Source organism: Psammomys obesus, unplaced genomic scaffold (genome assembly GCF_907164565.1).
Source record: "Psammomys obesus unplaced genomic scaffold, mPsaObe1.curated_primary_1811, whole genome shotgun sequence".
Classification (NCBI taxonomy): domain Eukaryota; kingdom Metazoa; phylum Chordata; class Mammalia; order Rodentia; family Muridae; genus Psammomys; species Psammomys obesus.
The window spans coordinates 10,581,595-10,608,561 of NW_026589137.1; the positions used below are offsets into that span (position 1 = coordinate 10,581,595).

At 41.3% G+C, this 26,967-nt stretch overlaps 1 protein-coding gene and 1 pseudogene across 3 annotated transcripts in view; one reads left to right on the forward strand and one right to left on the reverse strand.

Moving 5' to 3' along the window:
• Positions 1-26,967, reverse strand: part of Tmem164 (transmembrane protein 164) — a 161,810-nt gene that overhangs the window by 48,323 nt on the left and 86,520 nt on the right. For all 3 annotated transcript variants that reach the window (XM_055604975.1, XM_055604976.1, XM_055604974.1), the window contains one exon: positions 25,413-25,479. In XM_055604975.1, coding sequence (XP_055460950.1) covers positions 25,413-25,479 — 67 coding nt within the window. The remainder of the gene's footprint in view (positions 1-25,412; positions 25,480-26,967) is intronic.
• LOC129674852 (POU domain, class 5, transcription factor 1-like) lies at positions 17,044-17,868 on the forward strand (annotated as a pseudogene).

Here is a 26,967-nt window from a genome sequence, read left to right on the forward strand (position 1 = left end):
TTCTCCCTCATACCCTAAGACAGAATGAAACATCTGCTGTTCTCCCTTTGGGTTAAAATCAGATACCTTATCTTTTCTCCTTTGGGCTTCATTTTTATTAAAAAGCTCTCAGCTGATACCTAGAGCAAGCTATCTTGATGCAAAGGGGATTTCCAAGGACGATATAACAAAGTGAATCTACTTCACATCTGGAGAGTCCATGCCAGAAATCAGGGTGGCTCAAGGAGAGCACTTCATGCCCAAGAGAGAGCATGGACCCTCACTCTGAGAACCCCTATCTCTTCAAATGCAATGACCTCTCCAACCTTAAGTACCTTACAGTATTGGCAACCCCCATGCATATACACTCTTCTCTCCTCTACAAAAAGATAATAGTTTTAATATGTATGTCATAGACCATGGTGAATCGGAACCCCAGGGAGGAGGGAAACCACAAACAGCAGATGGAAATGATAAGGACCCTGTTGTTTCTACATCTACTTCTCAGTTTATACCAGTACTCTCTGGTGGGTTTTGTTTGTTTATTTGTTTGTTTGTTTTGAGGAGGGGGTGTCACTTTAAATACTTCTACTATTATTTTCAAAAAGAATCCTTTTGCTCTGCTCTACTTATGACTGTTGATTATAAATCAAAACCAGCCAGGCAGTGATGACACACACCTGTAATCCCAGAGAGGCAGATGTAGGCGAATCTCTCTGAGTTCAGGCCAGCCTGGTCTACAAAGCAAATCTGGGGCAGCTAGGGCCACACAGAGAAACTCTATCTCAAAAAAACAAAAACAAAAAACTGGTCAGGAATAAAATCCAGCAGAGTTGGGCAGTGGTGCACACCTTTAATTCCAGCAATCAGGGAAGCAGAGGCAGGTGGATAGCTGTGGGTTTGAGGTCAGCCTGCGAGTCCAGGACAGCAGAGGCTACACATAGAAACCCTGTCTTATAAAAACAAAAGAAAAAAGAAAAAAAAAATAATGAATCAAAACCATTCTTAAAGGCACCTGAATGGCAGTTCATGTGTTTTATATCACTAACTACCTTAGGTAATCTTTCCTGAACATTTACTACTATGTATGAAGCTTGCAATATATACTTCACATTCTTTGCCTTACTGAACAATTAACAATCATAAGATTTTCATCATTTTACAGTATAATAATGACTATGAGAAAGTTATTGGTGCTAAAGAACAAAGCCCAGGCAGAAACTGAGGGAATGGTCAACCAATAACTGGTCAAACTTGAGACCTATGCCATGAGAGAGAGCCCACCCCTGACACTATTAATGATATGCTGCTATACTTGCAAACAGGAGGCTAGTATAATTGTCATCTGAGAGGCTTTACCCAGAAACTGATAGAAACAGATGCAGAGATTCAGACAAACATTAGGTAGAGCTCAAGGAATCTTGCTGAAGAAGGGGAGGAAGGATTGAAAGACCCAGACAGGCCAAGGACATCACAAGAAACCTATAGAATCAACTAACCTGGGCCCACAGGAGCTCACAAAGACTAAACCACCAACCAGAAAGCATGCAACTGGAGCAAGGGCTGTCTCTGACTCTGTTGCCTGCCTTTGGATCATTTTCCTCTAACTGGGCTGCCTTGTCTAGCTTCAGTAGAAGATGTGCCTACTCCTACTGCAACTTGATATGCCAAGGTGGGTTGATATCCATGGGATGGCTACCCTTTCTGAGGAGGGAGGGGAGAGAGAGGAACTGGGAGAAGAGAAAGGAGGAGAAGCTGTGTTAGAGATATAAAATAAAAAACTGAATTAATTAATGAAAAAAATGAAGAAGGCCCAGAACAGCAGCCAAGCTAGATTGAAAGCATATGTTCTGCTGAAGACATTTGATGATGCTAAGAAACTATTATTAAAACTATAATTGTGGTATTGTATTGTGTGTATCCTTACATTTTTGATAAAATATTTTCAGTTAAAATTACATGATTTTTTCAAGATATTCAGGGATAGATATTTATGTTGGTTAAAGGTAGGCCTGAGGGAGAGTGAAGTATACTAACGAAACAAAACATGAGCCAAGAGCTGACAGTTGTTGAAATCAGGTGATAGATGCACAAGAATACATACTCTATCCTTTTTTACAAATACTTTCAATGTTTATAGTATAATCCTCCAAACATAAGGTGATTATAAGGAAATGTTAAATACTCAATTGGATCACAACATATTATGTGTGTGTATCAAAATATCAGTGTACTTCAGAAATATATATGATTATATGACATTAGAAAATGATTTTTTTTCCTTTTTTTTTTGTGGCAATGTCTCTATATAACCCTGGAAGTCCTGGAACTTACTCTGTAGACCAGGCTGGCCTCAAATTCACAGAGATTTGCCTGCCTCTGCCTCTTCTTCTGCAGTGCTGGAATTAAAAGCATGCATTACCATTGCCTGGCTGAAATTTTTAAATATTTGAGATGTAAATACTATTTACAACAATTTGATCATTACATACCACTAGTGCACAAATCAAATTACACTGTGCATTAATACACTTTAAATGCTATATCAGATAGACAACACTACATATACAAATCCATGTTTTTATCTGTGTGGCTTTCTAGAGCCTCCTGGATTCACACATTTCTCTGCGCAAAACTTCTTTCCTGGGTCAGCTCCTTGGACCTTATTCATCCCACCACAAAGTCTTTTCCATGTGTGCCTAAGTAGCGCAGGACTTGTAAGGGACTTCTTTCCTGTTTGAATTTCTAAAGCCTTGGTTTGTACTCAGTCTCAAGTCACTTGGCTCTAGGTCTTAGATGTATGGGACAGAGCATCCTACTTACACAACAGGAGATATAGGAACAGTATTTGTTTGGGACTGTTGATGCAACAGTATTACTGGCTATACATCACTTGTGATTTGGAAATATGTCTCCCAAAGTCTCATAAGTTCAAGGCTTAGTTACCAGACTATGACTATATTGAAAAGTTTTAAAATCTATAGGAAGTGGGCCTAAAGCAGTGGTATTCAATGTGGGTTATGACCCATTTAGGGGATTGAAAGACTCTTTTACTTAGGTCACATATCAGAAATCCTGTATATCAGATATTTACATTGTGATTCATAGTAGTAGCAAAATTACAGTTATGGAGCACTGTTAAAAATAACTATGATTGGGGGTCACCACAGCATGAAGATCTGTATTACTGGATCATAGCAATGGGAAAGTTGAGAATGACTGGCCTAAAGGAAGAAAATTGGGTCATTAGAGGCCAGTACTTGAAGAAAATATTGGTATCTCTTCCATTCTTTTCCTCCTCCTCCTCCTCCTCCTCCTCCTCCTCCTGTTCTTCTTCATGCTCCCTTCTCTCTTTTCTCTCCTCTTTGCCCATTTCCTAGCTGCCAAGCAATGAGTAAACTCTTGCACGACCCCACACTGTCACCATGTGCCTTGCCAGAAGAATCCTAAAAGTGAAAGAGCCAAACAACCATGAGAACTGAAACTTCTGAATTATTGCACCAAAATAAATGTTTGTTGGTCGTTTTGTTTGTTTGTTTGTTTTTTCATAAAAAAGATTGCCTCAGGTACTCCATCTCTGCCAGAGACCTATCACAGACAAATAACACAGGATTGGTGTCCTTTTCAGGAGCCTCAAAGGCATGTTTTTGCTGACCTCTTTCCGCCACTGTGTAAAGTTAACCCCTCCAAGAAAGAGGAAGTCTTTACCATGTTGTCACTCAAAACAAACAAACAAACAAACAAACAAAACAAAAAATATTTCCACACTTCAAAAAGTATAAGAATTTTTGTTTGGCCCTCCAGTCAGTTGTATTTTGTTATGGCAGCCTATGTTGATTCCTACATCTCCTCTGAACATGGTGGCTATATAATAATCCTTTGTTGAGATCAACTAAATGCCAGTCCTGAAGTGTCACTTTATTTCATCCTAAGTGTCTCATAAGAATATAGTACAATACTACACAGAACTATTAACTTGTAGTAATCTTTTATATATGCTTATATATCTCAGGTTTTTTAAAAATTATTTTATGTGTATTGGCGTTTTACCTGAATGTATGTGTGAGGGTGTCAGATCCCCTGGAGCTTAAGTTACAAACAGTTATGAGCTGCCATGCGTTTGCTGGGAATTCAACCTGGATCCTCTGGAAGAGCAGCCATTGCTCATAATTGTTAAGTCATCTCTCCAACCCCTACAATCTGTTTTTAAAACAAGATCTTGGTATGTAGCCTAGGGTAGCCACAACCTCATAGTAGTTCTCCTGCCTCTATTCTCCAAAGTGCTAAAGTTACAGGTGTGCAGCACTGTTCCACACAAAATTCCACATTTTAATCTGAACACAGCTTGCTCAAGATCCATGATGCACCATAATACTTCCCTTTCAAAGAACTGATATTTTTCTCAACTATTTCAAATTCAGCATGACTAGCTTTCCCCATATTAAACAACATCATACTCAGTTCACTAGCAACATGTATATAGACAGCTACAAATATTTCACACCTAAGTTGCTTAATGGGTGAAAGACAGAATGGATTCCCTTTAAGACGAGTAATGAGCCAGGCATGTTGGCACATGCCTGTAATGTCAGCACTCAGGTAGGAAGAACCAGGCAGATCTCCGTGAGTTCCAGGCCAGCCTGGTCTACAGAGCAAGTGCAGGACTTCCAGGGTTATATAGAGAAATCCTGTCTTGAAAAAACAAACAAACAAACAAAAAAAAAAAACCTGTATTTTCCTGTTCTCTGTAGAGGAATATAGAATGGCAGAGAAACACTTAAAGAAATGCTCAACCTCATTAGCCATTAGGGAAATGCAAATCAAAATGACCTGACATTTCATCTTACACCCATCAGAATGGCCAAGATGAAAAACTCAAGTGACAACACATGCTGGAGAGGTTGTGGAGAAAGGGGAACCCTCCTCTACTGCTGGTGGGAATGTAAACTTGTACAACCACTCTGGAAATCAATCTGGCGCTTTCTCAGACAACTAGGAATAGCACTTCCTCAAGATCCAGCTATACCACTCCTAGGCATATATCCAAAAGAGGCTCAAGTACACAATAAGGACATTTGCTCAACCATGTTTATAGCAGCTTTATTTGTAATAGCCAGAATCTGGAAACAGCCCAGATGCCCTCAACTGAAGAATGGATGCAGAGATTGTGGTACATCTACACAATGGAGTATTACTCAGCAATGAAAAATAAGGAAATCATAAAATTTGCAGGTAAATGGTGGGACCTGGAAAGGATCATCCGTGAGCTGTTCCAGAAGCAAAAAGACACACACAGTATAAACTCACTCATATAGACGTGTAATATAGGATAAACCTACTAAAATCTGTACATCTAAAGAAACTAATCAAGAGAGAGGACCCTGACTAAAATGCTCAATCCCCATCCCGAAAGGCAAAGAGGAGGGACATCAGAAGAAGAAAACAGGAAACAAGCTAGAAACCCGCCATGGAGGGCCTCTGAAAGGCTCTGCCCTATAGACTATCAAAGCAGATGCTGAGACTTATGGCCAACTGTTTGGCAGAGTGCATAGAATCTTATAAAAGAAGTGGGAAATAGTAAGATCTGGAGAGGACAGGAACTCCACAAGGAGAGCAACAGAACCAGAAATTTGAACACAGGGGTCTTCCCAGAGACTCCTGCTCCAACCAAGTACCATGCATGGAGATAACCTAGAACCCTGCACAGATGTAGCCCATGGCAGTTCAGTGTCCAAGTGGGTTACATAGTAATGGGAAGAAGGACTGCCTCTGACATAATCTGATTGGCCTGCTCTTTGACCACCTCCCCCTGATGGGGGAGCAGCCTTACAGGCCACAGAAGATGACAATGCAGCCACTTCTGATGAGAACTGATAGACTAAGATCAGAAGGAAGGAGAGGGGAACCTCCCCTATCAGTGGACTTGGGGAGGGGCATTCCTGAAGAAGGGGGTGGGAGTGTGGGATTGGGAGGGGAGAAGGGAGGGGCTTATGGGAGGATATAAAGTGAATAAAGTGTAATTAATAAAAATTTTAAAAAAAGGGCAGGCAAAAAAAGATTAGGGATGATTTAAGGGTATCTGTTTTTGCTATATCCTAGTTTGACACTGTCTTAGAAGATAGTGTCAACAAGTGAGCACACCAAGTGAGCAAGGAAAATAAGAAAATGTTTCCTGATTGAAAAGGAGGAAGTAGAACTATTTCTACTTGTAGGTGACTTAATATGTCATAGAAAATCTTCAGAAGCACACATATAAAAATTAGAGGTAATAAGCGAATTTTAAAAGGTGAGAGTCTCCAAAATCAGTATGAAAATCAAATTGTATTTTTGCAGAGTAGTGGTGAGTAATCTAAAATAAAGTTAAGAATTATATTTACATGTCAGGTGGCAGCGGCATATGCCTTTAATCCCAGCACTTGGGAGGCAGAAAGAGGCAGAACTCTTAGTTAAAGGCCAGCATGGTCTACAGAGTGACTTCCAGGACAACTAGGGCTACACTGAGAAACCCTATCTCAACAACATGCAAGCAAGCAAACAAACAAAAATTCCATTTACAAAAAAGCTGAGCATTGTGGTCCATGTCTTTAATCCCAGCACTGAAGAGGCAGTGGCTAGTGAATCTCTGTGAGTTCAAGGCCAGTCTGATCTATATAGCAAGTTCCAGAACAGCCAGGACTATATAGAGAAACCCTGTCTTGAAATTAAGGAACTGAATGTCTAGACAGGTTGTGTTTATGGACTAGGTGATTTAATATTGTTAAGATGCACAATCTATACAAGGATGTTTGCTCAACCACATTCATGGCAGCTTTAGTCATAAAAGCCAGAAACTGGAAACAATCTAGATGTCTCTCAACTAAAGAATAGAAAAAGAAATTGTGGTACATTTATACAATGAAATACTACTTGGCTATTAAAAACAAAGAAATCATGAAATTTTCAGGCAAATGGATGAAACTGGAAAAGATCATCCAGAGTGAGGTAACACAGAGCCAGAAAGACACACGTGGTATATAGTCACTTAAAGTTTATTTTAGTACAGGGTAGACATACTACAATGCACAGACCCCAAGAACATAGGTCCGATGGGCATCTTAGGCTTCATGTGGGCCCACTAGTTAGGGTATGGGAGATTTCTCTGACATGGACTATGCTTCTTGCTTTTTGATCAGTTCCCCCTGATGGGACTTCCCTACCAGGACAGAGGGAAGGAAGACAAACTCAGTCCTCAGATGAATAGATAGGAGAGAAGGGATGCAGGAGGAGGGGTGGGATTGGGAGGGAATGAAGGAGAGGACTACAGCTGGGATACAAAGTAAATAACCTGTGATTACCATAAAAAATAAAAATTATTTTAAAAAAAGTACAAGGACCCAAAATTGAGCAACGAGAAGATACTGTGTCTGACAAGCAGGGAAGCAGTGACTGCATAGCGACCAACAGACTTAACTGTGGACTCTAAAACACCAACGATTGTGTTTCCCAAGTCAGAGCAAATGCCATGGTGTGGGAAGGAACCTGGTCCATTCTCAGGTCACCCAGCCAGACCCCAGAAAAGTTCCTGGGTCCTCAGCAGGCCCTTGGTTGCCAGCGCAGAACCACAGGCCTTTGTGTTCTGATCACCATCCCAGACTGAACTGTGGGACCCACAACTCCAGAGAATAAGTTTTCCAGTGGAGAGAAAACCCCAAGGTGAAGGAAGCAATTGGGATCCACCAACCTCAGGTCATCCATAAAATCCCTGGAAAAGGTCCCGGGCTCTGGCAAGTGCTTAGCCTCCAGCTCAGAGCCCCATTTGTGCACCCAGCTCACCTTGCCAGACATAACTGTGAACACCAAAGCTTCAGAGACTGTGTTTCCCTGATGGGAGGAAACGCCATGGTGAAGGAAACATCAGGTCCAACCAACCACACAGCACCCAGCTGAACGCCCCTTTCTCAAAACCACCACAAAAAGTTCCCTGGAAAAGTGCCCAGGTTCCTGCAGGCACCCAGGTGCTAGCACTTGCCTGTGCCTGCCTGCTGAACTCACCATCCTAGAATAAACTGTGGACTCCAAACAGCACAGAATGGGTCTCCCTGTCCAGAGGAAAACCTACAGTAAGGAAAACATCAGGTGTGACCTCAAGACACCCTGCTAAACCCTGGGAAAGTTCCTGGGTTCCCAAGGGATCAGGGGGTCTAGCCTCATGCCACAGGCCTAAGCACTGCTCTCACATGTCACTGATTACTGCTTAGGTACTGGTGAAGAGAGCTCCAAACTCAGACCTACAGAAGCCTAGGATCCATGGGATCAGCCCCCAGGCGCTGCTCCAAGAGGCAACCTGTCACCCTAGCTAAACTAACCAAACCACAGGGCACCCTAGTTCTTCAAGAGAACAGTGCCCAGCAAACAAAGTGTAAGAGCAGCAGCAGCAGCAGCAGCAGCAGCAGCAGCAGCAGCAGGTCCCTAAATTCAGAGCAAGAAACCCAATGGTGGGGCAGCTGTCTCCAGGACTTCTCCTGGTGAGAGGAGAGCCCCACTGACTACCAACGACCAGTTATCCCACAGGTCCATAAGCATTAGGTGAGCTGTGGCAATTCCCTGAGAAGAACTGGCCATCTGGTGACTATACCCAAAAAGCTAAGGAGGCCTGATTCAGGAACAATGACCCTCCTTCCGAGGGATTCTCCCCACCTCAGAATTCCAGCAAGCATCAGAAACTAGCAGCCAACACCTGAGACAGCCAGAAGGGTAGAAGCCAGTGTAAAAGCACAACAAACAAAAGCCAAAGCAATATGGCATCTCCAAAACCCAGTTATCCAGAGGCAAGCAGCCCTGGATACCCCAACATAAGTGAAATTCAGGAAGATGACCTTACATCTATGCTTCTGAAGTGGATAATGGAGGAAACAAATGAAATGCATAAAGAAATAGAAGAAGATAAATTCAAACAAATTATGGCCATCCATAATCAAATACAGGAAGATGCAGTCAAACACGTAGTGAAATTCAGAGAGGAAATAGTGAAATTACTGAAAGAAATAAAGGAAAAAGAGGAATGTTCAAACAAACAGGTGAAGTAACTGAAGGAAAATATAGTCAGACAAGTGAAGGAAATCACCAAAATGGTTCAAGATCTGAAGATAGAACTGAAATAAATTGAAGAAAACAAACAGAGGAAATAATGGAGAAGAACTTAGGGAAGAAAACAGGAACTACACAGAAAAGCATAACCAAAAGACTACAAAAGATGGAAGAAAGAATCTCAGGTGTGGAAGATACAATGGAAGAAAGTGATATACCCATCAAAAAAAAAGTTAAATCTAAAAAATTCCTGACACAAACCATCCAAGAAATCCAAGACAACATGAAAAGACAAAAACCTAAGAATAATAGGAATAGAGGAAAAAGATTCCTTACTCCAAGGCCCAGAAAATATTTTCGACAAAATCATAGAAGAAAATTTCCCAAGTTAAAGGAGAAGCCTATAAGCATGTAAGAGGCCTATAGAACACCTAATAGATTAGACCTGAAAAGAAAATCCTCCCTCCACATAATACTCAAAACAGTAAGTATACAGAACAAAGAAAAAAATACTAAACACTGCAAGGGGAAAAGGCCAAGTAACATATAATGGCAAACCCATCAGAATCACACCTGACTTCTCAACAGAGACTATGAAAGCCAGAAGGGCCTGGACAGATATCATGCAGGCCCTAAGAGAACACAGATGTCAGCCCAGGCTACTATACTCAGCAAAACTCTTAATCATCATAGATCAGATATCAGTCCAGGCTACTATACCCAGCAAAACTCTCAATCATCATAGATGGAAAAAACAGGATATTTAACGACAAAAACAAATTTAACAATACCTACCCATAAATCCAGCCTTACAGAAGATACTAAAGCCAGAGGGCCTTGGACAGATAGCATGCAGACCCTAAGAGACCTCAGATGTCAACATAGGCTACTATACCCAGCAAAACTCTCAATCATCATACATGGAAAAAAAAAAAAAACAAGATATTAAACGACAAAACAAAATTTAAACAATATCTTCCCACAAATTCAGCCTTACAGAAGACACTAGAAGGAAAAACCCAAGAAAGCTAACTATGTCAAGGAAAACAAAACAAAACAAAACAAACAAAAAAACAGAAAACAGAAAAAATAAATAACCTCACTACAGGAACTAAAAGTAGCCAAGCACAAAAACACACTACCACAATCAACATAAAATGATCTAACAGCCACTGGGCATTAATCTCTCTCACTCAACTCTCCAATAAAAAGACACAAAACAGAATGGATGCATAAACAAGACCCAATAATCTGTTGCTTACAAGAAACACACCTATGTTACAAAAATAAACATTACCTGAAGAGTAAAGAATTGGAATACAGTTTTCCAAGCAAATGACCCAAGAAGCAAACAGGAGTAGCCATTCTAATATCTAATGAAATAGACTTTCAACCAAAATTAATCAAAAGAGATGGGGAAGGTCACTTCATACTCAAAGGGAAATTCCACCAAGACACCTCAATTCTAAAAACCTATGCCCCAAATACAAGAGCACCCACATTTGTAAAAAAAAAAAAAAATCAATAAAACTTAAACCACACATAGATCCCCATGCATTAATAGTGGGAGACTTCAACACCCCACTCTCAACAAAGGACAGGTCAACAAAACAGAAATTAAACAAAGAAACAATGAAACAAACAGATATTATAATTCAAATGGACCTAACAGACATCTACAGAACGTCTAATGCAAAAACAAAAGAATTTACCTTCTTCTTAGCAACTAGTTGAACCTTCTCCAAAATAGATCATATAGTTTGGTCACAAAGCATGCCTCAAGAGATATAAGAAGATTGAAATAATCCCTTGTATCTTATCAGACCACCACGGACTAAAGCTGGACCTCAACAACAGCAGAAATAGAAAAATCATACACACACATGAAAACTGAACAACACTCTACTCAATGACAGCTGGGTCAGGGAAGAAATTAAGAAAAAAATTAAAGACTTCCTAGAATTCAATGAAAATGAAGGCACAGCATACGCAAACATATGGTACATAATGAAAGCAGGGCTAAGAAGAAAGTTCATAACACTAAGTGCCTTCATAAAGAAATTCGAAACATCTCATACAAGGAACTTAATACCTCACCTGAAAGCCCTAGGAAAAAAAGAAGCAGACATGCCCAAGAGGGGACACAGCTGGAAATAATCAAACTCAAGCCTGAAATCAATAAACTAGAAACAAAGAGAACAATTCAAAGAATCAATGAATCAAGAGCTGCTTCTTTAAGAAAATTCAAACGATAGACAAACCCTTAGTCAAACTAACTAAAAGGCAGAGAGAAACTATCCAAATCAACAAAATCATAGATGAAAAGGGGGACATAACAACAGACACTTAGGAAATCCAAACAATCATGAGGTCTTACTTAAAAAGCCTATTCACCACAATATTTGAAAACTTAAATGAAATGGACAATTTTCTTGATCGATTCCACTTACCAAAGCTGAATCAAGACCAGGTAAATCAATTAAGTAGTCCTATATCCCATAAAGAAATAAAAGCTGTCATCAAAAGTCTCCCATCCAAAAAAAGGCCGAGCACCAGATAGTTTCAGCGCAGAATTCTACCAGATCTTCAAAGAAGAGCTAACACCAATACTCTTCAAACTATTACACAAAATAGGAACAGAAGGAATATTTCCAAACTCATTCTATGAAGCCACAGTCACCTTGGCACCTAAACCTCACAACGAGCCAATAAAGAAAGAGACTTTCAGGCCAGTCTCCCTTATGAACATTGATGCAAAAATACTCAACAAAATACTCACAAACCGAATCAAAGAGCACATCAAAGATATATCATCCACTATGACCAAGTAGGCTTCATCTCAGATATGCAGAGGAGGTTCAATGTACAGAAATCCATCAATGTAATCTACCATATAAACAAACTGAAAGAAAAAAAATTACATGACCATCTCCTTAGATGCTGAAGAGCATTTGTCAGAGTCCAACACCCATTCATGTTTATGTTTTGGAGTGATCAGGGATACAAAGCACATACCTAAACATAGTAAAGACAATATACAGCAAGCCTATAGCCAACATCAAACTAAATGGAGAGAAACTTAAAGCAATCCCACTGAAATCAGGAACAAGGCAAGGCTGCCCACTCTCTCCTATCTTTTCAACATAGTACTTGAAGTCCTTGCTATGGAAATAAGACAATTAAAGGAGATCAAGCGTATTCAAACTGGAAAGTAAGATGCCAAAGTATCACTATTTGCAGATGATAAGATAGTATACATGAGTGACCTCCGAAATTCTACAAGGGAACTCCTCCAGCTAATAAACAACTTCAGCACACTGGCTGGATACAAAATTAACTCAAAAAAATCAGTACCCCTCCGGTATACAAAAGGCAAGAGTACTGAAAAAGAAATTAGGGAAACAACACCTGTCACAGTAGCCACAAATGACATAAAGTCCCAAGTTTCAGCCAAGACAAACTGGGACTAGAACAACACAGATAATCTGGCTGCTTGCTAAAATGGTAGCAGTCCTTTGTTTTCAAGACTGGAAAGAAGAAAATAACTTCAGAAATAAGACTTTCATTACACAAAGAAGCATCTCTTAACTGCATGTGGTGGTGTATGGCTATTATCCCAACACTCGAGAAGTGTGATGGGAGAGTTGGAGTCCAAGGTCATCTGTCGCTAATTAGTGAGCTTCAGACCAACCTACGATATGTAAGATCCTATGTACTGCCTGAAAAAAAAAAATCAACCCTTAGAATAGTAAGTAGCTCAGGGTAAAGACCAAAGTTATTGGAGGACTGTGTTCTATTGAGCCAAGGCAAGCCACCGAAAAGCTCAGAAGGCAAGCAGGCTGACACATGGCTCCCACTGTACCAGTCCCCGAATAGGCTTCTTAGCTTCTGGCTTGGGCCTACCGACCTACCAAATAGGTCTGTCTATTTTGTTTTAGAGAAAGGACAGGAGAGAGAGAGAGGGAGTGAAGGAGACAAAGAAAAATAGAAACAGATAGAGACCAAGAGACCAGGGGGGGGGGTTTGGCCAGTTCCCTACTGCCCCTGAACCAAATACAAAATATAAAAGTAGCGTTCATCAGTAAGAACAAGAATTCCTGCCAGGGAATTTTAATCTCACTCAGCAAGGCTAATTCAGAAACAAAGCCCCCTTCATGGCACTGAGAAACTCCAGGAGCTGAGGCCAAAGCTCTGCAGAATAACATCAAAAACACTTACAGGAGCCCGCCTCAAAATTTTTGAGATAATATTAGCAATAGTAGTCACACCACTCCATGGCTTCCTGTGGGGTAGGCCCAGCTAAGTCTGTGCCTCATGTGACCACTCAGCACAGCACAACTTACAGATAAGCTAATGAGGACAACAAGGCCTCTACCTTATTCAAGGTCATGTGGCTGTGCACACAGAAACTGACTAGAAATCCACAGACGGCCTGGCTCCAAAGAAGGCACTTGTAACCCCTTACCATCTACAGAGGGAAAAAAAGGGCCCTTCTAGAACATGCAACAAACAATATTAGCAGTCATTACTGCCCCATAATTTCAGTTTGACTTGGCTATTTTTCTATATTTTCCTTTTTTCCACTTACACTGTATATATGTCACATTTATAGAAAAAAAAATAATATATCCAAGCCAGGTGGTCCAGGACTACAATCTTAGCTACTCAACAAGGTGGAGGCAAGAAGGTCCCAAATTCAAGCCTACCTGGTCTACAGAGTGAAACCCTATTACAAAAGAAAAAATAGAAAAACAAGCAGGGAAATCAAGTTCTAGGTGTAGCTCAAAGGTTCATTGCCTATTCTGAATGATGGCTGTACTTTCCCAGTGTAAATAAAGTTTAATCTCTGACACATCCACACATGTAGTATACATACACACACTCACACGAGACAAAGGATTCTGGCTTCATTTTTTTAAAATCTCTGTGGGGAATCATCTATGTATTAGTGGTGACCTTTATATTTTACTGTATTACTTGTATTTTCAGTAATAACTTTGACTTTCATTATAATGACAGAAATAAATACGATTTTAAGTGGCTAAAAAGAAAAATAATTCATTTGGAAAAGATCTTTACCACCTTTCTTTCTTCAAACCCAAGATCACAGAACACATGTAAGAAACCTCTCCATTTTCTCAATATTATGAAAGATTTTACTGATACATTCTTTTCCTCTTTTTCTTTTTAAAATTTTCTTGATTATTAGACATGGAGGGGACAGGAGCTCCACAAAGAGAGTAACAGAACCAAAAAACCTGGGCACAGGGGTCTTTTCTGAGAATGACACTCCAACCAAGGACAGTGCATGGATATATCCTAGAACCCCTGCAAAGATGTAGCCCATAGCAGCTCAGTCTCCAAGTGGGTGCCATAGCAATGAGAACAGGGACTGTCTCTGACATGAACTCAGTGGCTGGCCCTTTGATCACCTCCCCCTGAGGGGAGATCAGCCTTACCAGAGTACAGAGGAAGACAATGCAGCCAGTCCTGATAAGACCTGATAGGTTAGGGTCAGATGTAAGGTGAGGAGGACCTCCCCTATCAGTGGACTAGGTAAGGGACATAGGAAGAGAGGAGGGAGAAAGGAAAGGCCAGATTGGGAGAGGATGAGGGAGGGGCTACAGCTGGGATACAAAGTGAATAAACTGTAATAATTTAAAAAGGAAACACCAATCTTATCCATTAAAAATAAATATTCAAAAAAAGTTTATATATGTATATGATCACATTTATCTCCAATTTCCCCTGCCCATCCCCACTATGTTCCTACCAACATATTACCTCCCAATGTCACAGGGTTTTTTCTTTGGGGAGGGGGTCATAAACCTAGGAACCCCAAATGTTAACCATACGTTCTACCACTGAATCAACTGTCTTCTTGATTTTTGCCTTGAGACAAGGTCTCACTAAACTGCTCAGACTAGCCTCAGACTCAGCATATAACCCAAACAGGTCTTAAACTTGTGACCCTCAGGCCTCAGCCCTATCCAGGCCTGTGTTCCCAGACCCCAAAGAGTCAATCATTCTTATCTATGGTTTCTATAATGTTCTAAGTATGAGGCTCTGCAGAGATTAGGCATAAAGCAAGAAACACTGTCCATCCTCACAGAGATTGCTTATGATGTATGATCCAATCCAGTCATCAAGCAGCCAGTGGGAAAGAGCTGTGTGTGTGCCTGACAAAATTATTGACTGCCTAATTTTAGGTTAAAGAAAAAATTGGAATAATGTTTATCAAAAAATCTCAACTGTGCAAGAAAATCTCAAATAATCCAGCAAAACTATGAAAAACTATGAAATCCAAAAAACTATGAAAATATTTAATAGAAGAGTATGAGCGAGAGAGAAGTGTGAAAAGACAGAGACATAAGCCTTCAACACAATTTATTCCCGGGGTGATAACGCTGACAGTTGTTACAGTAAAAAAACAACTGCCCCTTTTTACATTCTTCTGACTGTTTTTTTTTAATTAAGCATTATACTTGTAACTCAAAAATAGTTCATAGGATTTGCTTTAACATGGAACCCCAAACCCTTTTCAATAGACCCCATGGCTCAGACACGCTGCCTTGATGTGATTCAATTCACATCATCCACAAAGGAAAGAAAAAGCACAATTTTGCTTTAGTCACTGATTCAGCCATTTAAGGCCTCTTTTGAAATCAAGCTCTTGATATTTTAAGTACCCTCGAGAAACCAAAGGATATTCTGTCTTCAACTCAAGTCTAAAATCCAAACTATAACTTTTTAAAACAGCTAAATTTTATAAGTCACATAAATAATTCTTTTAGGCCAATTAGCACACTTTAATGCACCAATTACCAAAGAGTGGAACTTCCAAGCCTATTTGAATTGATGACATCAAAGCTGTCGCAGCAACCCACAGGAGACAAGGTGTGCCAGCAGCAAAGCTGCATCCCAAGAAAGCTGAGACAATGTTTCTGAATGGAGGGGCACAATCCTAGCCACACAGAAGCACTACTCACCTCTTCTGTTGGGCCTGAGAATAGGGAGAACTTCTAAAGAATTACCCTGAGAGAAGAGCAAGTGGGAAAGGAGGGGAAGGGTGGGAAAAGAAATGAATCAAGAAAGATACACAATAATGGGCAATTCAATAATGAGATAATCATAGGCTGGAGGCTCCGGCCTTGGAGAAATAAGGAGCTGGATGAAAAGGATCATTATCACTCTTCTCATAATTATGTATCTATCTGCCACTTTTGGGTTTCTTGACCTTGCAAGAAGGTAATTTAATCAGGTTTACATAACATTCTTTGCAAAGACATAGGTACAAATGTGAAACCAAGTGTCACCATCAGGACAAAAGGCTCATGGCTATGACAAGAGATACGCAACATACACAAAACACCTCGTTTCCAAGCCATAATCTACATGGGCAGGGGAATATAATTTTAGACCTTGAATGGGCAGAAAAAAAAGGATAAGGAGGGGAGGTGGTAGTCTATGTCCCTTCTCATATTGTATAACAAAATATGTGCTTGGTGGTTAAGGCTCAATGGGAGAGAAATTGTCTATTTTGTACAAAGCTCTGGGTTCAATCCCTAGCACCAGGAATACGAAGAATATTTGTGCATTTGCTGTGCTATTCATCAAGTCCTGTTATCAAATGCTTACGGCTAAAAGAAAGCAAGAAAGTATTGTATACAGCTTGTCTCACCAGCTAGCATACACACCCAATTCTAAAGCTTCATCACAGAAGAGAAGTGGGAGTGAGTCGGACCTGGGATCTAGGCATGGCTCCTTCTTCAGCAAATCATCTAACCTCAGATATCCCCCTAAGAGTGCAGTCCTTAGGTGGACCCTCCTTCTATCAGGTCCGTGGATTGAGGTGTTTACCTTCACCAGGTCAGACACCTGGGTTTAAAACTGGCCTTCTCACCCCCCACTATGGTATGGAGCCAGGATAGGTAGACTCTCAGACCTAGAAGCTCCCAAGGCCCAGAATTGAGGTCAGGGTTCTGGTCAGGTTTGGAAATGTGGGGATTTCCCGTGCAGTATAAATTCTGTGGTGGGATGGCATACTGTGGACCTCAGTTTGGAATGGAGACCTTGAAGTCTGATGGCCAGGCAGGAACTGGAATGGAGAGAAACTCAGGGGGGGGGGGCTTCTCCTGAATCCTATACAGAGTAGGAGAGTGTGCAGCCAAATCCCAAGGAATTCCAAGACATGAAAGCCCTACAGAAGTAACTAGAGCAGTCTGCAAAACTGCTAAAGCCGAAGAGGATCATCTTGGGTACACCCAGGCTAATGTGGGGCTAACCCTAGGTGTTCTCTTTGGAAAGGTTCAACATGATGACCATCTGCTACTGTAAGGCCCTGCAGCTCAGCTGCAAGAACAAGTGTCAGCGATGGCCCCTGCTGGAGACATGGCTGGAGAAAGTCAACAAGGAAAACCTTCAAAAGCTGTAAGAAGTGGAGACCCTGATGCAGGCCCACAAGAAAAACAGGAGTATTGAGAACTACACAAAAAGGAAAACATGTTCTTCTAGTGTCCAAAGCCCACCCTGCATCATCGACAAGCAGCATGAACTAGAAAAGGATATAGTCTGAAGTGGTTCTGTAATTGCCAGAATAGCAAACCATCATACAATTCCCAATGAGAGGAGTATGAGGTTTCAGGGTTTCATTTCCAAGGGAGGCCTCTATCTTTTCCTCTGCCCCCAGGGCACAATTTTGGTGCTTCAGGCTACAGGGGCACCCACTTGACCATGTTCTACTCTTATGTAACTTTTCCCAAGGATGAAGCTTTTCCCTCTGTTCCTGTCACTGCTCTGAGCTCTCCTATACATTCAAACTGAGGTGACTGCACTGCCTAGCCTAGCGATGTGGGGAGAAGAAAGGAGTGGAGAATTTAGATAAAGAAAACCTGAATCCTGAACCACCAGCATTTTGGGATGAAGTTTTCATTTACTGAGGAGGGATTGGAACCACAAAGGATGGGGAACAGGAAGTACTGGGAGAGGTAGCAGGAAGAAAGAGGAAGTTCAGTGATGCCATTGATCATGAGCCAATAACTCACCATTTTGTTTTAAAATAAAGAAGCCTGGAACAGAAGGAAGGAAGGGAGGGAGGGAGGGAAGGGAGGAAGGGAGGGAGGGAAGGGAGGGAAGGGAGGGAAGGAGGAAGGGAGGGAGGGAGGGAGGGAGGAAGGAAGGAAGGAAGGAAGGAAGGAAGGAAGGAAGGAAGGAAGGAAATCTCCCTTCCAGAAGATCAAATCACATGAACTTGGAGAACCTGACTGCTCTAACCAGTGGTCCCATAACATGATTCCTCTACTTATCCTTAATAAGCAAAGGACACACCACTTAACCTAACTGCCTTGAAGGTGATTCATCTCAAGCGGGATCCTAGCTATAAGGAGCACTTAATTGTAACTTGGTCCATTGGAAAAAAGGTCCTTCTTCTAGGCTGTCAGCTCTGAAGACAAAGGAACCAATAGAACTGAAGGTGGAGCATTTCCTAGCAGGTCTGCAAATCCTAGTGCCAATCACAGGCCAGAGAGTTCACATGGAAAATCACTGATGACCTCAAATCCTTTAGCTAACTGGGGAGACTTCCTCCAACTCCCTCTCACCCTGTCTTTGTGTATGCAAGTACATATATGTCATAGTATGCTTGCACCACTCATTAGGTGTTTTTCTTGCTTCCCTATTATTGCTACTGAGAAGAAAATTATTTAAAAGATAAAGAGCAAAGAAGGAAATGCAAAAGAGAAGTCAAAGCTAGTTTTCCTGCCTAACTGGATCATCAGGTTTATTCAAAAAGTTCCAGCCTTTCTGTGTCTCATCTGAATTCTATCTGAACAACCACTGCAAAGCCAACTGCCATAAGGCTACTCCAGAGCCCCAACTACATGAAAGACCACTGCAAATTTAAAAAGACAAGTGCAAAAGGAGATAAGAGCTTTGTTCAGATTTATCTTATAAAAGGGGTATCAAATTTTACTAAGGTCATGGTGGCCTGATATGATACAAGGGATTACTTTGATCTCCTTGTATCTGTTGAGGCTTGCTTTGTGCCAGACTATATAGTCAGTTTTGGAGAAGGTTCTGTGAGGTGCTGAGAAGAAAGTATACTCTTTTGAGTTTGGGTGAAAAGTTCTGTAGACATCTATTAAATCCATTTGATTTAGGACCTCTGTAAGTGTCATTATTTCCCTATTTAGCTTCTGTCTAGATCATCTTTCCTTTGGTGAGAAGGGAGTGTTGAAGTCTCCCACTATTAAGGTGTTGGGATCATTGTGTGATTTAAGCTTTAATAATGTTTCATTTACAAATGCAGGTGGTTTTGTGTCTGGAGCATAGATGTTCACTATTGTGATGTCGTCCTGGTGCATTTTTTCTTTGATGAGAATGAAGTACCCCTCCTTATCTTTTTTTATTATTTTTGGTTGAAAGTCTATTTTATTAGATATTAGGATAGCTACCCCAGCTTGTTTTCTGGGTCCATTTGCTTGAAAAACATTTTCCAGCCCTTTACTCTGAGGTAGTGTTCATCTTTGTTGCAGAAATGTTTCTTGGATGCAGCAGAATGTTGGATCCTGTTTCCACAACCATTCTCTTAGTCTGTGTCTTTTTATTGGAAAATTGAGTCCATTAATGTTGCTAGATAATAGTAACCAACGAATGTTAGTTCCTTTTATTGTGGAGTTGATGGTGTTACTATTAATTGTTTTCTTTTAACTTTTTGTTGTGAAGTTTTCTATAACCTGTAGTGTAGTTGTAGTGTAGTCTTGGGTGTAGTTGATTTTCTTGGATTGGAGTTTCCCTTCTAATATCTTCTGTAGGGCTGGATTGCTGTGTGGATATTACATTTACTTTTCTTATGGAATATGTTGTTTTCTCATCTGTGCTGATTGAAAGCTTTGCTGGGTATAGTAGTCTGGATTGGTATCTGTGGTCTCTTAGAGTCTACATGACATCTGCCCAGGCACTTCTGGCTTTCATAGTTTCTGTTGAGAAGTCTGGTGTAATTTTGATAGATCTACCTTTATACGTTACTTGGCCTTTTTCCCTTGCTGCTTTTAATATTTTTCCCTTGTCCTGCTGATTTAGTGTTTTGACTATTACATGAAGGGAGAGGTTTCTTTTCCGTTCTAGTTTATTTGGTGTTCAGTAGTCCTCTTGTATGTTAATGGATATCTTTTTCTTTAAGTTGGGAAAATTTCCTTCTATGATTTTCTTGAAAATATTTTCTGGATCCTGAAATGTTTTTTTTTTTTCCTCTATTCCTATTATTCTTAGATTTCATCTTTTCATGGCATCCTTGATTTCTTGGATGTTTTGTGTTTGAAACTTTTCTGATTTTACTTTTTCTTTGAGAGATGTATCAATTCCTGCAATTATTCCTTCAGTGCCTGAGATGCTCTCCTCCATGTGCTGAATTCTGTGGTGATACTTACCTTTGTAGTTCCTGCTCTTTTCTCAAAGATCTCCAGCTAGAGTTCTGTGTTTTCTTTATTGATTCTAATTCTGTTTTCATGTCTTGCACCATTTCTTTCATGAATGTGTATTCCTGTCTTTCCATGATGGCCTCTATTTTTTAACTCATTTCCTCCTCGTGTGCCTCCATTTGTGTAGCTAACTTTGCTGGTATTTCTTTGAGAGCTTTGTTCATTTCCTTTTTATTTGCCTCCATTTGTGTGGCTATTTCTTTGAGAGATTTGATTCCTCTTTATGTGCCTCTAATAACTGAATAAGCATAGCTTTAAAATAATTTTCCTGTGTTTCTGATGAATTAGCATATCCATCAATTTTAGGGATTGCTGTTAAAGCCATGATGTACTGATTTTTGTTGGATGTGTTCTCATGCCGACCTCTAGCCATCTGCTTATTCATAACCTTTGCTGTTTGTTTCTGGAGTCCGGAATTCAGTCTTGGTCCATCTGTCTCCGGTGTCTGCAGTATTCTTCAGGAAGATGATAGAGGTCCACCAGTTCGAGAGTGGATGTTGGTCTTTCAGCTATAGCTAAGAGGAATGTTGTGGGTGCATGTACACAAGTGCTGGTGTTTATGTGGAAGAGTGCCTTGAGGGACTAGGTGCTAGAGCATCTAGATGCCTAGAAGGGAGCACTTAAGCACAGGAGGGGATGCTGGTGCTGTTCTTTGTTGCAATGCACATGTGCAGACGCCCTGAAAGCCTCAATGGCCTACAGGCTTGTTGTAGTGTCCTCCTGGTATTCAGATCTGTCTGAATTCCGAAATTGTTTACCTGGACTCCACTGGTAGACCCACAGAACAGGGCCTTCAATGATGGATCCCTGTGTTGCCCACAGTTAGGGTGTGGGTGGGAGGGATCTGATGTCTGGCTGTTAGCATAGAGGAACCCTGGATCTGGGGCTCTACACACACTCACTGGAAGGCACATTCACTAGCTCACTGGCCTAATAAGAAAGCACATGGTTCCCCCTGTTTTGTACTCTCAGATTTGAGGCCACAGGGGCAAATGAGAATGTAGGAGATCCTTCAGCTCAGTGGTGTTCTCTGTTTGCCCACTGGGCAGGGAGACCCATACTTGGGACAGCCACCTCTCCTCTCTCAGTCACTGAGCATGGAGGCTCCTGCTTGGGCTAGCCACAACCGGAGACTTGGGATGCCTGTACAGTTGCCTGCCTCAGCCACCCACCTGAGAGGCCCTTACTGTCCCTGCTTCTGCATTCTCAGTCACCAAACATGGAGAGTCCTGCCTGGGGCAACCAGTGCTGTCTCCACCAAGCAGAGAGGCCCGTGTTTGGGGCAAGGGGAAGTGCAGGGTGGTTTAATATTTACAACTCTCTGTTGCCGGAGACAGCCATGGGTGACCTGAAACCAATCTGTCACAGCTCATGGGTCGCCCAGGAAGTATCAATGTCAATGTTCTGGCTTCAGCTGCCCTTCCACTCACCAACTTCGGAATTTTGGATCCTGTGCCCCTCAGCTAGTGTGCCCTGGTCTTCGCCATCTTGGACTCCAAGCCTGAATCATTTCTTAAAACTGCCCACGAAAGAGGTTTCAGTGGCAGAAAAAGTGATATATAATCTTCATTAAGCTGGTTGACTACAGCTTGACATTTATTTAGAAAGCATTGTGTGTTGTTGTAATAGATCCATGTCATGATAAAGGGGAGGAAAGGACGATATTGGGGGAGATAAACAAAGAGAGAAAGAGTAAGAAGGAAAGAAAAAAGAAAAAGGGTGCAGGAAAGAAACAGGAGAGATTAAAAACTCAAGAGGTATCAGGGCAGAAACAATGTTATCTGTGTAAGAAAAGTACAAGCATCAAGAACCCCACCAGGTCTTCTGCAAATTCCCTTTATATGTCAATGTATCTTAGAATTTGAGCACATTTTCAGACAGGGATTTAAAGAAGAGATTAAGGTGAAAGTAGACTACAAGAATGTACTCTGACCCGACATGATAGATGTCTGCATAAATAATAGTTGGCCACACTAAGAAATTATAAGAATAATGATGGCTGTGGTCTTGAAGCCAAAGAAAGAGACCTACCGAAGCCAATTCTTCCAGCATCTTGACCTTGGAGATAATTGAACTTAACCTCAGAAGCTGTAAAGATTAACTAATCCACCCATGCAAAACAGTTACAGCAGTACCTAGCACAAAATAGGCACTCAAGCAGTGGCAGCTGATGCTGCTGCCCCTGCAGTTACTGATAACAAGCTTAGGAACACCTCAGGAGAACTGATGAAACACATCAATTGCTATTAACAATAGTGTTTCAATGAGAACCTCACAACCAGCTTCCTAAATTCGCTCAGGTATGTGACCAAGCCTCTTGAGGTTTTCATTCTCCTACTTGCTCAATAGTAGGTAGTCTTAACTTCTGCCAAGGGCTCAGGAGGCTACATGGTTTTTACTGAGAACAGAACTGCAAGTGGCAGAAGTGGGTTGGCCAGTGCTCTGGGCCTACTGGCCACCTTCAAACTCAGAAGTACCTGCTCCATTAGTTCAGGGAATGATTTTCTGAGTTGGCCTCACCCTGGTCCTGGTAGCTGAGGGGGCTGAAGAAAATTAAGACAGCAGCTCTCTGGTCACCTGGTCTCTCCTGGGAGCCAGAATCACGTGAAGAGAGGGATTGGATAAGAGATCAGTGGGTGCTAAGCCCTAGCTGTTCCCACCACAGGCAGAGGACAACTTCTGCTTCACAATTTTGAGCCACAGCCAGTAAGGAACAATGGATTACAAAATCAGCTATGTATTTAAAGTACAAGTTTATTCTGTTCATTTGGGTTATCTATGCCATTATGTGATACATTATGCCCGACGTTCTGAGGGCCAAGAGAGGGGTGTTCTGTTGTGATTGTTTGGTGCTGGGCAAACAATCCAGCGTCTTGTATACCAGAAGGACATGTTATCCCATGGAGCTACAGTTGGAGGTTCAAGGCATGAGTTTTGATTCTACAATTTACCAGGAAAAGTCAGGCAAATGATATAATGGGGGACACAGAAGTGAGAACAACAGTACCCATAATGTAACCTATGCCTGCTCATGCCATCTCATAAGAAAACACTGAGCAGAATGAATGCTACCTATTAAATACGAAACATTTCTCACTTCACATAACAGCTCTCATTTCCCATAAACTAAATGGTCCACGAAGAAGGTGCTTTGGGCTCCTTGAAGGAAAGGATCTTAGGTCATCTTGTTAGTATTTTGTAACACAACCTCCTTCTGGGTTACCTAGCAACTTATGATGTCATCATGTGTCATCGGCCAGGTGGCCACACCTGGAAGGCGTGGTTACCTTGCCCCTTAAAAAGGGACAACCCCGACACGTGGTCGTTCTCTTACTCTTACTCTTGCTTTTCTTTTTTTCTTTTCTCTCTCTCTTTCTCTCTCTCTCTCTCTCTCTCATTCTCTCTCTCTTGGGGCACCCCCTCCCCTTTTCTCTCTCTCTCTCTCCATCATGTCCTATTCCCCCCTTCCCTCCAAACCCACCTAATAAACCTCTTGCATAGAAGATCAGTTGACAGCCTCATTCTTTTATAGATCTAACACATCTAAGCTACCATCTAAGTAAATCTGTGATGGAGCCTGAACCTCAATATTTTTAACAAGCAACACCCAGTTGGTGCTTAATTTCAGGCCACAATTTAAATTATATACACTTAGAGTAACTGAATTATGAGTGCCTAACATGGGTTTGCTGGAACAGTCTGAGGAGCCCCACTTTGACATTACTTGGGTATCTGTTTGCTACTGCCAATCAGTTGTTCCAGGAGAAGAACCTGGCACACCTTGTTTACTTGTTTCTTTGTTTCATGGTGTCAGGGAATGGAACTAGAGCTTTGAATATACTAGGCAGATATCCTAGTACTGAGCTAAAGCCATGGCCCAGCTAGCTAATAATCTGATGAGTACAGAGCATATTGAGAAAGTTCAAAAATCATTGCTTTGGATGAACTTTTAATTTCTACTACTGTATTATGCAAATCTACAATAGCAAAACTTACACTACTGAGGAATGTCTATGGAGAGAAGATGATCACATTGTTCAGAAGGAGAAGTCATTTTAGAACTGAGAGGCTCAGACTCTGGGCTTAACTACCACTTAGAATTCAGGTGACATCCTGAATGTCACTTCCTTCCTCTGTGAAACAAAAGGCTGTAATAATTGTCCTGTCTACCTAACTAAAAGAGAGAGAGAGAGAGAGAGAGAGAGAGAGAGATTTTGTAAACTACAAAATCTGTCCAATAGAGGAAATTTCACTGAGTTAATTTATGATGTTCATCTAGAGGGAAAAGTTAAGTCATGAAAGCATTAAGCCACATTACCCAACTTTCTAGGTATTTTTTCCTATTCAATAACTGGCTCGTTAAGTTCTCAGAAGTCACACATGTAAAAGTCTGGACAGTTTACTATTCCTACCATTTTGCAGGCTCCTGCTATACCTGAAGGTGGAGGAAGTGACTTGCTCTGTCCTGTGGATTTGGGTGAATGTAGAAGAAATACACTTGCTCAAGAGGGTCCTTAGTAAAATAGAGAAGGTTTGAGGCTCCCTACCATGTTATTCTACAACATATGCCCCTTAGAACATCTAAAAGTATCAGCCTAAGGGTATGGTCCTAGATCAATTTGTTCCATCAAACCTCCCCAATTTCTATATAAAGTTTTCTTTTTTTCTAGTTCTATTTTTCTAAACCCTTGCTGTAGCATATGTCTAGCAAACTACTCCTGTCCCACAAGCCTCCATTAACCCCAGGAGAGACTGTGTCAACCATCAGCATTAACATACATAAATTAAAATCACAGGCCCTTAGGGGCAATGAGTGAGGAGAAACACTGGATAACAAAGGAGTAAACGTATCCTGATTTACATGTTGCATTTCTAGAAGAAACCACTTACCAGCCGAGTATTCACCACAGGAAATAGCAATGCCAGAAGAGCTCCATTCAACATGTGCATCTGTAACCTAGAGGAGAAAGACAATCAGCAGGTCATGGGAGAGAAGGAAACATTTGAGGCTGAGCTACGCCACGTGGGAGAAGTAACCCTCTGTGTAAAAGAGCCCCAGAGCTCATCTACATGCAAAGTAAATGAAAATCAGTAAACTTTATGTTTATTATGAAACACATACAGGCTCAGAATCCCCAAACACTTCCTGAACAAACTTTGGTTACAACAGCTCATTATATACCAAACTCTGTTTCCTAAACATTCAATCAGCCCCACCCAATGGCTCGAACTGTTGCAGCATTTAAAAATGAGAACTACAACAGCTAGGTGCTCACTTTACTATAGAACCCTATTTATTAGAAGGCGGCTACTTGATTACCAAGACATAGTCAGTCTTTCTGCCAACAACCTGAACAGAAAGGGCTAATACAAGCTAGGGAGATGTCTGTGAGGGTCTGTATTGTCAACCTGACATCTAGGAGGCAAGGTTCCGGGAACACTTGTGAGAAGCTATCTAGAGTAAGGTTAGTTTGAGAATGCCTGTGATGAACTGTCAAAGTTGGGTCAGCTGAGGTGGAAAGACCCATGCTGATTGTGAGCTGGCCCATTCCCTGGGCCCAGGATCCTAGACTGTATTAAAATAGAGATGAAAATTTCTTAACTTATTGCTCCTTGCTTTTGGCTGTGGACGTAATGTAACCAGTTCTCTCAGTGACCTGCTTGCTTGACCTCCCTACACTGAGAGGCTATCACATGGAATTATGAGCCAAGTAAACTCTTTCTCCCTTAGGTTTTTGTCAGTGTATTTCAGCACAGCAACAGACAAAGAAACTAACAGGATCTGACTGCAGTGTGGTGCAGAGTGTTTTCCTGCTGTTCAGCAACACCTCCCACCTTGTGCAGCAAGGTAGGGAGGGCAAACAAGAAAAGCCTCAGGCTTTCTCTGATCTATTTTGTATATGGTAGTTCGTAACTTAAAAGCTAAGCAATGCTGGGGCCTTAGCTTGGTTGTAGAGCACTTGATTAGCCTACACAATACCCTGGGTTCCATCCCTAGCATTACAGAAGAAGGGAGAGGAAGGAAGGAAAAAGAAGAACATCAAGTAATGATAGTGTTTCCCAGACCTAATACCAGACTTATTAAAATGCATGCTACATGTCCTGCCTAAGTCAAGAACAATTAACCCAGAAACAAACCCTTCTTGTGAGGGCTCTGAGGAGGGATTTAAGCAGCTTTCTTCACCATTTCAGGCAAATGGTTCTTATTTGAGAGAGAGGTAAAGGATGAGTTTGTTCCTCCCAGAAAAAAAGCCGATGTGATGGGTTGTAGACATTCATCACTGAACTGTACCTCTCAGACACACAACAGTAAAGGCATGAGCTGAGGAAGAAGAGTCTCTGTCTCTCTCTTGGTCTCTCTCTCTGTCTCTCTCTCTCTCTGTCTCTCTCTCTCTCTTACACACACACACACACACACACACACACACACACACACACACACACA